Source organism: Macaca nemestrina, chromosome 6, assembly GCF_043159975.1.
Source record: "Macaca nemestrina isolate mMacNem1 chromosome 6, mMacNem.hap1, whole genome shotgun sequence".
Lineage (NCBI taxonomy): Eukaryota > Metazoa > Chordata > Mammalia > Primates > Cercopithecidae > Macaca > Macaca nemestrina.
Window position 1 is genome coordinate 19114153 of NC_092130.1, and position 17377 is coordinate 19131529.

Sequence of the window (17377 nt, forward strand, 5' to 3'; positions counted from 1 at the left end):
AACAAGAAATGGGGAAAGGATTCCCTATTTAATAAATGGTGCTGGGAAAATTGGCTAGCCATAAGTAGAAAGCTGAAACTGGATCCTTTCCTTACTCCTTATACGAAAATTAATTCAAGATGGATTAGAGACTTAAATGTTAGACCTAATACCATAAAAATCCTAGAGGAAAACCTAGGTAGTACCATTCAGGACATAGGCATGGGCAAAGACTTCATGTCTAAAACACCAAAAGCAATGGCAGCAAAAGCCAAAATTGACAAATGGGATCTCATTAAACTAAAGAGCTTCTGCACAGCAAAAGAAACTACCATCAGAGTGAACAGGCAACCTACAGAATGGGAGAAAATTTTTGCAATCTACTCATCTGACAAAGGGCTAATATCCAGAACCTACAAAGAACTCAAACAAATTTACAAGAAAAAAACAAACAACCCCATCAAAAAGTGGGCAAAGGATATGAACAGACATTTCTCAAAAGAAGACATTCATACAGCCAACAGACACATGAAAAAATGCTCATCATCACTGGCCATCAGAGAAATGCAAATCAAAACCACAATGAGATACCATCTCACACCAGTTAGAATGGCAATCATTAAAAAGTCAGGAAACAACAGGTGCTGGAGAGGATGTGGAGAAATAGGAACACTTTTACACTGTTCGTGGGATTGTAAACTAGTTCAACCATTATGGAAAACAGTATGGCGATTCCTCAAGGATCTAGAACTAGATGTACCATATGACCCAGCCATCCCATTACTGGGTATATCCCCAAAGGATTATAAATTATGCTGCTATAAAGACACATGCACACGTATGTTTATTGCAGCACTATTCACAATAGCAAAGACTTGGAATCAACCCAAATGTCCATCAGTGACAGATTGGATTAAGAAAATGTGGCACATATACACCATGGAATACTATGCAGCCATAAAAAAGGATGAGTTTGAGTCCTTTGTAGGTACTTGGATGCAGCTGGAATCCATCATTCTTAGCAAACTATCACAAGAACAGAAAACCAAACACCGCATGTTCTCACTCATAGGTGGGAACTGAACAATGAGATCACTTGGACTCAGGAAGGGGAACATCACACACCGGGGCCTATCATGGGGAGGGGGGAGGGGGGAGGGATTGCATTGGGAGTTATACCTGATGTAAATGACGAGTTGATGGGTGCAGCACAGCAACATGGCACAAGTATACATATGTAACAAACCTGCACGTTATGCACATGTACCCTACAACTTAAAGTATAATAATAATAAATAAATTTAAAAGAAAATCCCAAAAGAATGAAGAGGAAGAGGAGGAAGAGGGAGGGAGGGAGAGAGAAAAAGAGGAAGGGACAGGGAAAGGAGGGAAGGTAATATACTGTCTTGCTTAGTATCAGCAAGTCAGGTATCCAGATATAGACACAAAGCACTAATAGGTCATGGGCTCTTTATTTTAGTGTTGGCTTCTTTCCAAATTAGGATCTGCTCTTACAGTTGAACCATCTCTCAGTAGATTCTGTTAATTTGAGACCACTCACTTCTAGGTGCAGATCCAGGGGGAATATTTGAGAGTTTTTACTCTGCTATTCCCATCTGAAGGCATGCCATTGGCTCAGAAAAGGTCATGTGCCCACCACTGAGCCAATTATGGTGTCAGACTGGCTCTGATTGGCCTACACCCACAGCAGACACCCAGAAACTGAGAAAGGGGAAGTGGTGGTTTCCCAGACGGAAAGGGGAGTGCCTGGTGCTTGATGAACAGGCAAAGCACAGATGTCTATTCTCTTTACTTGCAAGTGCTGCAGTTAGCAGGACTCTGAAATTTAGCGACATATTTAACTCTAGACACTCTTATCCACCCCTCATTAAGGAAATTTTTGTAAGCACGCCATGCCCCTCCAGTTGACTGCTCCTACCATGCACTGAGAATGCCTTATTTTATGAGCTATGGAATGCTACAGGGATTAGCTGGGCACCTGCTATGCCTCAGCATGAAAAAGTGTAAAAATAGCTGATTCTCCTTCTTGCTCTGCCACCTATTCAGTACGCAAACTGGTACTAAGTTTCTTAACCTCTCTGTGTCTTATATTCCACACACGAGATCAGTGCCTGCCCCACAGAGATACTGGGATAACTGAAAGAGGTCAATATGTAAAATGGTTTGTTATGGCTTCTAGTTGTACTCACCAAGTTCCCTTCTCTAGGGTTAGAAAAGAGCATACGATATGGAAGTAGCACTGTGGGAAATACAGTTTACAGATCTCAGGTACCTGAGCATGCTGCTGTAGCAAGAGACCTGTATAAATAAACGCAGAAGCCTTAGAGCAGGGAAGGAACTCAAGAGGTGGTCCCGGAAGTTCCAGTCTTTAGGCTGGTGTTGCAAAGTTAAACCCATCTTACTGATGACTCACAAAGAGGTGAGTGAGTTACTGAGAGTTCACAAAATTAATTCCATTAATCAATATTTACTTATTGAGCATCTGCTATGTGCCAGGTGCCATGCCAGATGTTTGGGGATACAATAATAAGTGAGGCAGATTTTGTGTCTCTCTTCATCAAGAAGTATAGTATGGTGGGGAAGACAGAAATAAAGTAAATGATATAGGCACGGGCAGAGACTTCATGACTAAAACACCAAAAGCAATGACAACAAAAACCAAAATCGACAAATGGGATCTAATTAAATGAAAGAGCTTCTGCACAGCAAAAGAAACTTTCATCAGAGTGAACAGGCAACCTACAGAATGGGAGAAAATGTTGGTAATCTATTCATCTGACAAATGGCTAATATCCAGAATCTATAAGGAACTTAAACAAATTTACAGGAAAAAAACAACTCCATCAAAAGGTGGATAAAGGATATGAACAGACACTTCTCAAAAGAAGACATTTATACAGCCAACAAACATGAAAAAAAGCTCATCATCACTGGTCATTAGAGAAATGTGAATCAAAACCACAATGAGACACCATCTCACGCCGGTTAGAATGGCAATCATTAAAAAGTCGGGAAACAACAGATGCTGGAGAGGATGCAGAGAAATAGGAACACTTTTACACTGTTGGTGAGAGTGTAAATTAGTTCAACCACTGTGGAAGACAGTGTGATGATTCTTCAAGGATCTACAGCCAGGAATACCATTTGACCCAACAATCCCATTACCGGGCATATGCCCAAAAAATATAAATCATTCTACTATAAAGACACATGCACGTGTATGTTTATTGCTGCACTATTCACAATAGCAAAGAATTGGAACCAACCCAAATGCCAATCAATGATAGACTTGATAAAGAAAATGTGATACATATATACCATGGAATATTATACAGCCATAAAAAAGGATGAGTTCGCCATGTCCCTTGCAATGACATGGATGAAGCTGGAAACCTTCATCTCAGCAAACTAACATAGGAATAGAAAACCAAACACTGCATGTTCTCACTCGTAAGTAGGAGTTGAACAATGAGAACACAGGGAAGGGAACATCACACACCAAGGCCTGTCAGGGGGTTGGGGAGTAGGGGAGGGATAGCATTAGGAGAAATACCTAATGTAGTGAGGGGTTGATGGGTACAGCAAACCACCATGGCACATGTATACCTATGTAACAAACGTGCACATTCTGCACATGTATCCCAGAACTTAATGTATAATAATAAAAATTAAAATAAGCAGTCTATTTTAAGTTGAAGTATTCTAATGATATGAAAGACACTAAGGAGTAGCTGCACTTCATAAATTGATACAGGTGTTTAATACACTCCACATTCCCTACCCCACCACCCTCCCACTTCAGTCTGTGAAGATCTCCAGTAAGTCTGAGATGATTTTTACCTACAGAAAGTTCACCACTCATACATATACACCACAAGAGCAAACATACTTAATTTTCTTTTAGGTATAATTATTTGTGGGTTTTTTGCCATGTCAGTGGAACCAGTAAGTAAATAAACTTCATCTATGGCTTGTCATAATAATCAACTTTACCTGGTGCTTTAGTTTTTCCAAGTTTTTCTTCACATATATTATTTCAGTTAGTCTTCCTGAATCCTATTCTTAGTCCACGGAAGAAACTAGATTCAAAGGATTAGGTAATTTTTTTCCAGGTCAAAAATAACAAATAGAAGAGTCACAACTACAGTCTTTTGACTCTGACTCCAACCCCAGTATTCTTTTTGGAGACTTATTCGCACTAGAATGCAGCAGCAATTCCGTCTTTCTCACCACTGTATCTGTGATACTTGGCATAGGACCAAACACATATTGGATGTTCAGTCAATTTTTTTTTAATTCATGAATTAAAAAAATACGTAACTAATAGAACTTTATGGATTACCTAATTCAACTCTTAAATTTGGATAGTGAAACAGAAACCCACTAAGATTAAATCAATAACTCAAAAATAATTTGTTTTAAGCTTTAAGCAAGTTTCCCTTAATAGTAACCCATAGCTGCCAATAGTTTTTATTATGATCGTTATTGCTATTTTATAGTTTGAACTCAGCCAGGTCTGGTGTCAACTTGTAACTCTCCTTATTATAATTGCTCAATAGAGAAGCAAATATCCCAGTGGTTAAAGAAGGGAAATTTCTGAACAACATGCATAGTGGCCAAAGAAATTGTGCAAATTAAGTTATTTTCCAAGTCACTAAAGGAACAGTTAACAACCCAGAGAAGAAGAGAAAACAAGCATACTGTTGAAGTAACAGTGAAGGATGGGTGTCCCATTTCCATCAGGTTTACTTTCCTTAAGTGTTGGAAAGGACTCCCCACTCCCAGCATTTGGACTGTAATGGTCAACATTTCAATTCCAGCTCCATCATTTAGTAACTATGTGGCTTTGAGAAATTTGGTGAAGGCTCTCACCTATAACCTCTGGGAAAAAATGCCGTTTCCAAGGTATGTTGTGAGCATTCAGTGAATCAGTTGCTGCAAAGCACTGGTACTTAACAGAAACCTTTAAATGTTGCTTCCTTCTGTAGGTCAAGGAAGTCCTCATTAAAGCCATTACCTGACCCTTCCTTGGCAGATCTTTTATAACATTTATTCAGCTTTGTTTCCAAATCATATAAACTTTTACAATTCATTTTAATAATATATTTGTTTAGTATTTCCTCTAAGCAAAATGATACCATAAAGTAAACATGCAGAATGTCTGATCAGTAGGCAGAGATTAATTGGTCAATTATTATGTTCCAGCATATTTTATAGCTTTTATTTCTCAAAAGATTTTAGATTTGAATTTATAATACATGGCCATTAAACCACAGTTGAAAGTTAATTGTTAATATATAATCTTAGCAACATTCTTTTTTACCTTCTGCATAATTCATGAAGCTTAGAGCATTGTATCTTCCAATTAAGTGTTTGGTTATATGCCTTGTTTCCATATATCATCAGAGCCTATCACTGGCCTTTTTTTTCCTTATAATTTCAGAAACTTTACTGGTAATTGGTATATCTTGATTATCCACCAAAATAAATATACTCTCTCGTTAATAAAAACTTGTTCCGTCTAGGTTTTATTATCTGTAGCATTTGAGGCCTCTTAAAAATAAGGCATACAAATCTTCCCTTCTTAACACAAGAAAGAACGTTATATAATAATTTAATGTTTGGAAATCATGATATCTATTTATCCTTTGCTTCTAGCTTTGCAAGAAGAAATTATCCAAGAGAGATGAATTGACTATCTGCATAGCCAACTAATTGTACTCCTGAGGCCCAGAATTCAATTGAGCACAGTCAGCTGCAGGCTTGTTGCTTCCTCTCTAATCCTATCCTCTTCCCTTTCCTCTTCTCAGTCCTCCCCAACAACGGTGGATCTGGCTGTTATGCTCCTATTTTTGAATTCCTTCTTATTCTGAATACTGTGGTTACTTTGATGAGTCACATAGGTCCTCCTGCATTTGTATTCTTCAGCACTATTTCTTTACCCTGTTTATATGGACATCACAAATTTAAGGTGACATCTCATAACGGGGAGTTTTAAGAAACATCAATTAGATGAAATTGTACCCCAAAAAATGCCTGACATAAATGGCAAGTACTTGATAGTTACCCACTATTTTTAGTTCTGGTTTTATTATTAATTCATCTATAATTAGGCTACTTTTGTGAGCACAATTCAGTAATTAGTTTCCTAACACTGTTGCATGCCTAGCACAGTTTAATTTGTATGTGTTCATATCAAGACTATAAATTCTTCAAAAGGTGCCATGTCTTCGATTTCTCTGCACACCCTAAGAAGAACTAATGAAAATGATACTAGCAACAGTCTGTTATATAATTACATCATTACAGCAATCCTCTAGGGTTGGATTATTATATCATTTAATAAATGGAGAAACTGAACCTCAAATAGCTTTAGTGGTAGAGTCTCAATTCAGACTCTGGTAATGTAATCGCAAAGGAAGCTCTCTTTACCACTATTATAAATCCCTTAAGCGCCGATCATAGTGCCTTGCCTAGTAAGCACCTGTAAAGCTTCTTTGTTCTGATTGTCTTTTGGATTCTTCTCCCTTGCAGATGGACCCCCATGAGAACATCTTACTGAGCACTCTCGAGATAAAAAATGAAATGGCCACATCTGAGGCTGTGATGGGACTTGGAGACCCCAGAAGCACAATGCTAGCCTATGATGCCTCCAGCATCCAGTACCGGAAAGCCGGGTTGCCCAGACATAGTTTTGGCCGAAATGCTCTGGAACGACATGTGGCACAAAAGAAAAGTCGCCTGAGGAGACGCGCCTCCCAACTGAAAATCACCATCCCTGACTTGACTGATGTCAATGCCATAGATCGGTGGTCCCGCATATTCTTCCCAGTGGTTTTTTCCTTCTTCAACATCGTCTATTGGCTTTATTATGTGAACTAAAACATGGCCTCCCACTGGAAGCAAGGACTAGATTCCTCCTCAAACCAGTTGTACAGCCTGATGTAGGACTTGGAAAACACATCAATCCAGGACAAAAGTGATGCTAAAATACCTTAGTTGCTGGCCTATCCTGTGGTCCATTTCATACCATTTGGGTTGCTTCTGCTAAGTAACGAATACACTAAGGTCCTTGTGGTTTTCCAGTTAAAACGCAAGTGATTTGTACACATGGTGGCAAGACAGCCTGAGTGCTCCATGTTGTCTGTTTAGTGTGCAGCCTACTCAGAGGGGAATAATTTGGAAGATATTCTTAGAAGACTCAATAGCATTGTCAGTCATTTGGTCATAACCAGATACTCCTCATCTTCCTTTTTAAGGTTGGCATGCTGTTGAGATGGCATTGTGCTTATGAAACATTATCTGTAATGCCATGCAAACACATTACTTGAAGATGATCTATGCTTTTCTTACTAAGATGACAGTGGTGTCATGGGAAGGTTATTCCCACCGGTTTCTAAAAGATTCTGTTGTGATTGGAGCAGGCTAGGGGAATCAAGACAGAGACTCAGGAAACTGATTTGGCCAGTCTCTTAGCTTGAGCACAGAGGATCAACTATGACGTCTTTCATTTTGGCATTTAGAGATGAGGAGACTTCTGAACATTATCGTGCATGGTGGCCGAGGAAATTTTTGCTGAACAGCTATTTCCTAGGTGGTTAAAGTAAGAGTTAACAGCACAGAGCAGAGTAGAAAATCAGAAATGACGGTTGTAACAAAAATCAAGCAAGCAAGCAAGCATGACCCTTATCAGTTCCACACAGCATCTGGTCTACACGTACTGTGTCTAGTGGCAAAGGGTGAGTAAGAGAGATTGTTTTTCCAACATCACAAGCTTTTGACAGCATACCTAAAGAGATTTTTATAGTTTAATCAAAGATAACCATGAAATACAAAAGTTAGAGAAATGAGAATTGTCTTAGATACTCAGGTTAGATTCAGAGTCATTCAAATATACAAATACAGAGCACAAACTAGCAAACAGATTGTCTTTCTCAGAAGAAGTTGGCTGTCCCTGCAATTTTTGTCCCTGAAATTTTATTTCTGAATATAATAGGGTATTTCAAGAGAAGGATTTGTTCATTGCTTTAAAGGATTCATGGTCCTCTCCAGCTTTCTTTTTTTTTTTTTTTGCTTCCAAAATTCTGATTATATTCTTAGGAGACTGGCAAAGTAAGGCTTTGGAGAGATTGAGTGAACTATATTTTCTTATGTGCAATGAAATTCACCATTGTATTTTTCAGCGCAAATAATGTTTCAAAGAGTATGAACACACAGAGAGTTAACTTGTGGGTTCATTTGTTTTGGGCTTGATTTTCTTAAGAGTGCTTTCATTGTATATGTTGCAATCTGCTTAATCAAGGAAAATATGAAAACTAGTGGAAAATAACAACAAAGCCACACAAACAGGATAAATGATATGAGCCTCAGGTGATATTGCAGAAAAATATATAACTGTTAATCAGGCAGGCATGATGTATTTTTTTTCTATTTTTAAATTATGCCATTGTGCTTCTTTCTACAGTAATTGGACATATGCATTCATATGTTAGACAAGAAAGGGAATAAGCTAATATGTCTTCCTTCTGTCAATATGAGGCTCTTGTTTTGCTTTTCATATAGAAAATAGTGAATTGCTAAATTTTCCTTAAAGTTTAATTTGATTGAACTTTTTATTGGAGGATGACTTTGCTATTTCTATTTTTAAAACAAAGAAACCTCTTCTTTTTAGAGTAACATCCCTAATTGTGCATAGCAGCCAGTATCCTCCTGTAGATAATGTATGTTTTCTTGGTTTCTTGTTTCCTTCATGATTCAGCAACTTGGAATATGATGGAGTACTATTGCCCTTGCATTCCAGCTGTCCAAGAACAACAACAAACCTTTATCCTTCAGATTTCTGAATTTGCCCCAAAATGGGAGGGTATTTTTTTCCACCCATGTAGGAAACCTTGGCCCTTCTGTTTTGATTACAGAATCTTGAGCACCTCTGAATATCATCTCTGGGCAGAATCTGACCAATATTCTTCGTATAGGCTCAGAGTAGAGATTCCTCGTGTTTCTCCAGGGACACACTTTCTCCTAGGCAATCATTTTGGGGCATCACACTAAGTAAAGTGCCTACCCCTTGTCAACAGGGGGTAAAGTTTGACTAAAAAACATCAGGAAGGAACATATTGATAACTCAGGGGCACAACTCCAAAATGCCATTCTGAAAAGGCTCTTCTAGAGTCAACTCAGAGCCCAAGTGTACAAGTGGGCTCCTATGTGCAATCACTATACAAGCCATAAAAATCTTTGATATTGCCGTTTATGATTACAACAAAATTTTAGATGTCCAAGGAAGTCAACAGAACAATCCAGATCAAAGTGCATCTTTGCAGCTTGAGCCTCAAAAGCATAAAAACAGGAATTCATTTCTGCTCTCAGTGATACAAGAAATGAGGCAAAGGAAAAAAGATGGGACCTTAGAAGCAATGCCCTAGAGTAAAAAGCGTACATTGGCACTCAGTAACCACAGAGATAGAAACAACTGACTCATCCTCTCCAGAAATAACAGTAGATGTAGAATTTATTCTTCAATATATGTTTCGTTGAATTGAAATGCAGTCATCAAATGCGAGGAGGGGTGCTAGACCTGATAAATCTAGGAAGACCAGTCAGCTTGGTAGCCACTTGTTAAGCTAAAGGACCACAAAGGTGTGTTTAGTAGTTCTGATACGGGATTACTATCAGTTTATACATATGTATAGATTTTCTTTTAATTATAAACAGCCAGATAGCCAGCAATTAAGGTGTTTTTTCATCTTTGTGAAATTCATGGACAAATTCTGACTCTAAAATGCACAGTCTACATGAAATCTTTGATCACAATCTGTATATATATATATATATATATTGTACATGACTGCTAGTAGGTATGAAATGCATTTCAGAATTGAAAACTCATGCAACATAACCATGTGTTTGCATAAGGAATGTTAAAATTCTTTCTACTGCAATTTATTAACAGGGGAAAAGATTCAAGCAGTGCCATCTAGACCTTTTCTCTTCTCATTTCTTCAAAAGCAGTGCTAAGTAAAATAATAATAATAAAAATGGTTTATGAACCAAAAGACTTTACATTCTAGCATTAGGAACACACACAAAAAAATCTGTCAGCTTACAAAAGCACAACACATAAAGAAAGAGCAGTGGAATGCGTAATGGGGAAATGAATCGTGTTTATTTAAAGCAAGACCTGCATTAAATTGGCAACTAAGATAATTTCCATCTTCTATAGGTAACTGTGTTCCAGTTTAATGATTACCTTCATACTCAACAAGAAAAATGGCAAAGCAACATCAACAAAACAGGTCTTACAACATATCTACGTGTATATATGTGTATATATAGATCCATATAAACATACATACATATATATGCATTCATATGTTGGAAAACACAAGGAATAAGCTAATATGTTTTGTTTCCTTCATTAAAGCAGTATATGAGTATTTTTAATTTGGCAAACAAAAATCGACATACTGAAATAAGTAACACAGGGTACTAAGCATTTCTCTATCAGCAAATCAATGCCTACAGTTTTTATGAACCATTGCACAGTTTAACTCCACGATAGTACTGTACCCCAGAACATCAGAAGTTAAGTAGTTGTCACATTGCTTATCCAATTGCTCTCTTTTTCAAGGAAACAAATAACATTGTCCATTGGTGATTCAAAAACAAACATGTCTTAAGAAAGTGAAAAATGATAAAAATTCCTCCAAAGAGGAAGAAAAAAAAACTAAACCCCACCATGTTGGTTAGGGCAAAATACTAAGTATTCACAACTGTAGCAATCATGCCATTTGGCTAAATGTACAGAGTACATGTAATGTGAGCAACCATAACTTTCACTGAGCGTGTGTAAATATTAAAACAGATTTCTTAAATATTTTTAACTTCTAATTTGTATTTTATGGTAAGGCAATGTGCTAATTCTGTTTATGGCTTAAGTTGATGTGTTATAATATGTAAATAATTAAACATGCTGTAAATGAATAGTCAATAGATACAAACAATTGTTTAGTTTTTTTCTTAATTTTTATTTATTTTTTACTAAGTACGGTTACTGCAGTGCCCCCAGCAGAGTAATTTAAACACCCTTTTGCATAATGGTTTGGGAATCCCAGACAGAAGGGTTTCAATTTGCTATCACACACACAGTCACACACAGTCACACACACACACTCAAACACACATAATCTTTTGCTTATGCACTCTGTCTCTCTCCCCGTCTATGGGAAACACTCTACTGTTTATGTAGTCAATGTAACAAACAAGAGATAGCCTTTGAAATGGCAATTGGGAAAAGCAAAAATGATCATTGATTACTTCATAGAGTTTTTTATATGTCAGAGTTCAAGAAACCAAAGTTTGCAACTTCAATCTCAGTTTTCAAAGAGTAGAAGTTTGTATAGATGGCACTACAGAAAATAAAAAAGTTTATTCACACCAGCTCCAGAAATGTGTTACAGACAATACATACTAGAAGACTTTTGTTTTAATAATAGTATTTTGTCCTTAGGTAGTGTTGTTCGTTTCAACCAAAGACTCCAGAATTATTGAAAAACAAAAAAAAAGAAAGAAAAAATATGAGATAATGGGGGGAAAAAGGACACTGCTTCACACCAAAGGTTTAAAAAATGTATTTTCCAAATGCACTAGGAACATTGTAAAAAACAGAAAGGAGTGAACAGAATGCTAATGAAGATCCTGCCCTAAAGAAATCCATTCAAAAAAGAAAGAAAGAAAGAAAGAAAAAGCAGGACTCTTAAAAAGCTATTAAGTTTTTCGAAGTTGAAGTAGAATATTTCTGTAGATATATTCAAAATTCTGACATCAAATTTTAATTTGTTTAAATAAGTTTTATTTGTGGTGAAGATCAATTGATTCAAATGATGAAAAACAAAACTGTATGTCCTTTGAGTTCCCAAACCAAATGTCACTGCCCTGTCACATCCTCTAATCTGATGCCCGTGTGTGTCGTTGAGCCATTTGAAGCAAGTTGACAGTTCCATCAGTTTGTTTTTTTCTTTTTTTTTTTTTTTGGTTGTATAATTTAAGTTCAACCATGGTCATTTTAAACATAATTAAACAAAGTTGCCTATAGTTTAATTTAAATCTCACAACATTTTTAATTTATTTTGCATGGGTGTTTAAATAGTTCTGTTATGAGTATTGTCCCTGCACAGTTCTAAATTGTCCTTTTATAAAAAAAAAAAAGTGGTATTCTAGTTTCTTCACAATGTAGTGATTATCAGCCTTACTAATTACCTTGTAGCCTTTCTTAATATGCACATAATGCACATTTTCCAATGGCTAGAAAAATGCAAAACACAGTGGATATCATTGCATCTATTTTCATGTCTTTCTAAAAACAAGACTACTAAAATCTCTGGGATACATGAGATAGTTAAAAAATGAGGATTATAAATGAATAGCACATAAGAATTATTTTCTGGAATTTAAACTTATTGCAGCCAGTTTCAGCATGTAAATATATAATAATGTTGGCTAGTGTGTAATTCTTGAACTAAGAAATATAAATAAAAATAAAAAGAGTGTGTGTGTGGTTTTATTGTGTTCAGAATATTTCTTGTTTGAACTGTTAGTATGAGTTATATTGTAGAATGATGGCTTTTGTGAAATGCAATAAGAAGCCTGGGAACTTGGGACCTACTGTCAGGCAAACTTGAATTTGAGCATTGATTTGCCAGTTCCAAGGCATAATTGTGTAGTGACAACCTGCCTCTCAGTTTTCTTATCCATAAAGCAAAGACATGATTTTATCTTTTTCACAGGGTAGTTGTGAAGGTGAAATGAAATAACCCCAAAGAAGACCTTAGCACAGTACTAGCTATGTGGTGAGTGGTCTACAAAGAGTAGATGCTATTGTATTTTATTATCATCATTCCAGAAGATCCTGCATATATCTCACAAATGCTATTATCAGATCTAAATCTTCACCAAAATTAGTAAATATTCCCTAAGTTTAGATATTTTACGTTAAGGATAACTCGTTAAAAATTTGGCTTTAATCATGAAAACAAAGGATAAACATGAGGTGTTCATTTATTTAACATTCAACATATATTTGCTGAAGACATTAGGTAATCACTTCTTAAAAATTGTCATTTAATTCTTACCATATTCCTGAAAGTACAAGAAACTTGAGCTCGGGAAGAATAAGTCCCTTTCCCACAAGAGAGAAAGAGCCTGGATTTCTACCTAGGCTGGACTCACCATCATTAAAACTGGGGAACAGGTTTATCCAATTCTCATTCTTTTAGGAGAAACATTTCCCAAAAGACATGTGCCAAGAGGCTGCCATCTGCCAGAGTGTGTGCTAATACTGGAAAAACAGTGGCGAACACAAAAGTCCCTGCTCTCTTGAATTATGTGGCACCTCTCAAAAGCAGGGAAACTCTCCTGACTCCAGCGAATCATTTGGTGACAAACCTAGTGTTTTTCACTCCTAGTGACTTTGGAATGCCCAAACAGCACGTTGGTAGTCTCTGCTAACTTGAGAGAGAGCCCTATCAGAACACGATTGTCCAATAAAGTCACCGACTAAGAAGAGTTATGGTCGAGGAGTAGTATAAGCTACATAAAAGACCCACCTCTAAAATGGGTAAGACTCAGTTCTCAGGTTATGTTGTAAATGGTAAAACCTAGGAATATTAAATTCCTACATCTGTGCTTGACATCCCACATGGTAAGTTTCAGTATTTCTTTTCAGCAGAGAGAATACATGTAAGCTCACATACATGCACGTGCTCATGTAATTGGTGGTGGTGTGTTGGGGTGTTAGTGTGTTTGCATGTGAGTGTGCCTATGAGCCTATGTAGGCAGGGGAAGATGGGAGGACTAGTAGGAAATGTTACCAGTGATGGGGTTCACAGTTTACAATTTACCTCAGAAAGGGAAAGTCTCCAGATATTGTCCCCCCAAAAAACTGGCCAGTTGGTGTTGGGATAATTTCCCCCTCCATATCCAAAAGCTATACTTTCTTAAAGTGGACCCTTTAGATACCCTTGCTCTGTTCTGAAACTTGTTCTAATTCTGAAATGCTACATGCCATTTGTCATGCAGAATATTTCTTTGAGCCATGAAACTCACCTCCCAGAATAATACCAGTTTAATGGAGAAAATTTTCATAAATTCATGAATGTTCCCTAAAATCTCTGCGACAGAGCAATAGCCAATGTTCAAATCCTCTCTCATCCTCTACAGCATAGCACCGCCATCCCACTACGTGGATTAGAACCAAGAATAATCTTGGGATGACAAGTCCCAAAACAATTGGCCCTTTTATCAGTGTATTGATTTGTGTGTGTTCTAGTCTTTTCTCCTCTTTTGTTTCAAATAAGCTAGCTAGGTCATTAGTATTGATTATGTATTTGTTTTTGCACTTCAGAAATTTTAATGAGAAAGAAAAGAGAAGCCGCTGAGACATGCAGATGAAGCTTAGCACTCAGGAAAGTGCAAGGATAAGGGTAAGAGTGAAAGGAGAAGGGGAGCAGTTTCTCAGAGACTGGGATGGGGAAGAAGGACAGCAGGGCTCCATAGCAGTAGAGACATGCAATCTCTTCAATGGTAGAGACCGGGGGAATAGCAGGCCTCAGAGCAGATGGCACAGTGACATTTAGTATGCCAGGCCCTGGGCACTGCCCCAGGCATACTGCTAAAGCAGCAGAGTCCTGGGAACACAGGGCAAGAATCAAACAGGCTGGGACACCTCAGCAGAAAGGAAATCTGGCATTTCCTACACAGCTGAAGTGAGGCTCATCACTACACTTCCATCTGGGACCTTGTGTGTCCCTGGTCTTTCCACCCCAGGAAGTGATATGAGAAACAACAAGATGAATTTGATATCAAAATTTAATATGCTATTCCTAGAAATAGATATCCAAGAGTGTAGAGATAATGGCTCCAGTTCTGAAAGATAGAAGGCTAATGAGACCCAAAATTTGAGTAGAGGATTAACATAGCCCATTATCCTATGTCTTGCAAACCCAAATGCATACAGGGGGCTTAGTAGGAATTGTAATCAAGTAATAAAGGTCTGATGTCATACAATAGGGCGTGGGGGGAACCATAGAGAACTGGCATGACATGCTCTAAAGACCCAGCCACTGTTGAGCCCTAGCTGATTGTTGCCTTGAGGAGTTGCGAGCTCAGTGTTGTCAGATTCATCTTCAAATACAAAAAAAAAAAAAAAACCCAAAACATTGAAAACACTTTCCAGACAGGTACAGAATGGTCAGAGAGATGCTGGCAAATCAAGTTTTCCTGTGCCCAGAGTTCTACGTGGATGTTTCTATAGCTGTCAGCCTCAAGCCGGAGTTGAGGAGGGAGTATGTTAGGAACTCCCTGAGAGTTTATGTTGACTGAACAAACTTTTATACCATTTTAACTGGAGCAATGTCCCTTTCCTGGTGGTTGACATCTTGCAAATGTAAAAAAGGAAAACAGGGCTTTTTTGTGTGTTCTTGAAAGCCAAGAAAGTGATAGAAACATGTTAGTATAAATGGGTACAGAAAATTGCAAGCGTACATTTTAGCAGCGTGAACTGTTAACAAAAAGTATGTTTGGCTTTTCGAAGGCTCACTCTGCATCGACAGAGTGTCTCTGTCCTCTGCATCGGCAGCCCCTTACCCTCCCAAAGTTTCCTGGACTCACCCTGCATTGAGGTGGGCCTGACTGAGACTAACAGACAAAGCCCTCAGAAGAGGGATTTTAGTGAGAAGCTAAGGGTTACAAAGGGGTAAGGAATGGCTGGAAGAGCCTTGGAGAGAGACAAAGGGTGGGCAGGGATTCAGAACTCAAGAGGAGACTCGGGGAGCCCTGTCTTCACTACATCAACAACTCCGGTGATGGAGAATGGGACAAAAATGAAGTGAGCAATAGAAGATGCTAACGCATTTCCACCACCCTGAGACTCAATGTAGATTGGAGTTTAGTCATGAACCTGAAGTGTAGAACTAATAGAAGGTTATCCAGAAATTTTGGGATAAATCAGCAGTGAGGGAAGGAAGGCGTGTACAAATATGAAGAAGAAATTGACTCTAATTATAATAATATATGTGTACAGCTGATAAAGAAAACAGTTTGAAAATTGCTAGTCTGCGGTGACTGGCTGAGGAACCTGATCTCCCCCACTGGTGTCCCTGGAGAAGACCAGGGAAAGAAGGAGAAAGAAAGCAAAGTAGGGAAGAAAGAAAGAAAAGGAAGAGGAAAAGATGAAATTTATAAACATTTTCAGCGCCTGACCACCCCCCAGCGTGAGCTGTGAATTTAATTCACACGCTAGAGCAAGGTGTGAATTATTGCCATATCTCTACTGCAGAGGACACAAAATGCCAACCACAGGCATTGCATGCCCCAGAGGGCTAGCTCTAAGTCTCAGGCACTTCACCCCTTTACTTGACTGCTACCCAACAGATTACTCACTCCTGTTTAGCTTCTGGGGATACGGCACCTGTGAGAGTAAAATTAGAAATGAGGCTAAATCTTTAAAAGAGAGAAAAAAAAAAAAAGAAGTGTTTATTTCCAAACTGCTATTTTATGTTTACGGTTTTAGATTTTTTAAGTTATTCTGAAAAGCTGAGAACTGCCAAAGTCTAGATATGTTGGTGCTTCCCTTAATTTATTTGGGTGACAGGAGAGGGTCGTTGAAATAAACCAAGTGATTAACTTAAATATATCTTCTACAAATTTTTGAAAGTCAACTTTAATGCTTGCTTTATCTCTTTTTGCATATGGCTATTGCCATGTCCTCATTTAAATCAATTTTGAATTTATAAATGCAATACTTCTCAATGTGGAAGATTATGTTTTATTTCTACACCCCCAAACTAAGCCTTGAATATACTTAAGACAACACAGAGAGAGAAAGCAGGCTTCTCCCAACTAGACATGAGGAAGCTCAAGTTTCCCAAGGAAGCAAGTGCTTTTGCGAACTTGCAGGCTAATAAATCCCTCCCAAAAGTTGTGTGAGATCTCTGTCAGGGACATGTCACAGTTCTGGGTACACTGACACAGGAGAGGCCCAGGATAGAGGTCACAGTTCCCATTCTCTGAGTAAACCAAACCGGACTGAAAAAAAAAAAAAAAAAAAAAAAAAAGGAAGGGTTCTCCGCATGCCTCATTCTCTTTACGAGCTTAAGAACACCCTCCGAGGGATCAAAGCTCCATTCAAGGTTGGCGACCTTTCCGAAGTGGCTTGCCAAATATTTATTTATTCATTTTAATTTCTCATTCCACTTGCCAGGAATTCATTTGAACATTTAGAGAATCTCTCACTCTATATAAAACAAAACTATCGATGCATACAAAGTACACAATGATTAGTAAATTTTAAAAAAACTTTTAAATGTTTAAGAAGCTTCCT

At 37.8% G+C, this 17377-nt stretch overlaps 1 protein-coding gene across 3 annotated transcripts in view; it reads left to right on the forward strand.

Annotated features, from left to right (window-relative positions):
• LOC105480797 (gamma-aminobutyric acid type A receptor subunit beta2) overlaps nucleotides 1-12574 on the forward strand; it is a 276867-nt gene extending 264293 nt beyond the window's left edge. For all 3 annotated transcript variants that reach the window (XM_011739964.3, XM_011739966.3, XM_011739965.3), the window contains one exon: nucleotides 6535-12574. In XM_011739964.3, coding sequence (XP_011738266.1) covers nucleotides 6535-6882 — 348 coding nt within the window. In that variant the 3' untranslated portion in view covers nucleotides 6883-12574. The remainder of the gene's footprint in view (nucleotides 1-6534) is intronic.
• The last annotated feature ends 4803 nt before the right edge of the window (nucleotides 12575-17377 follow it).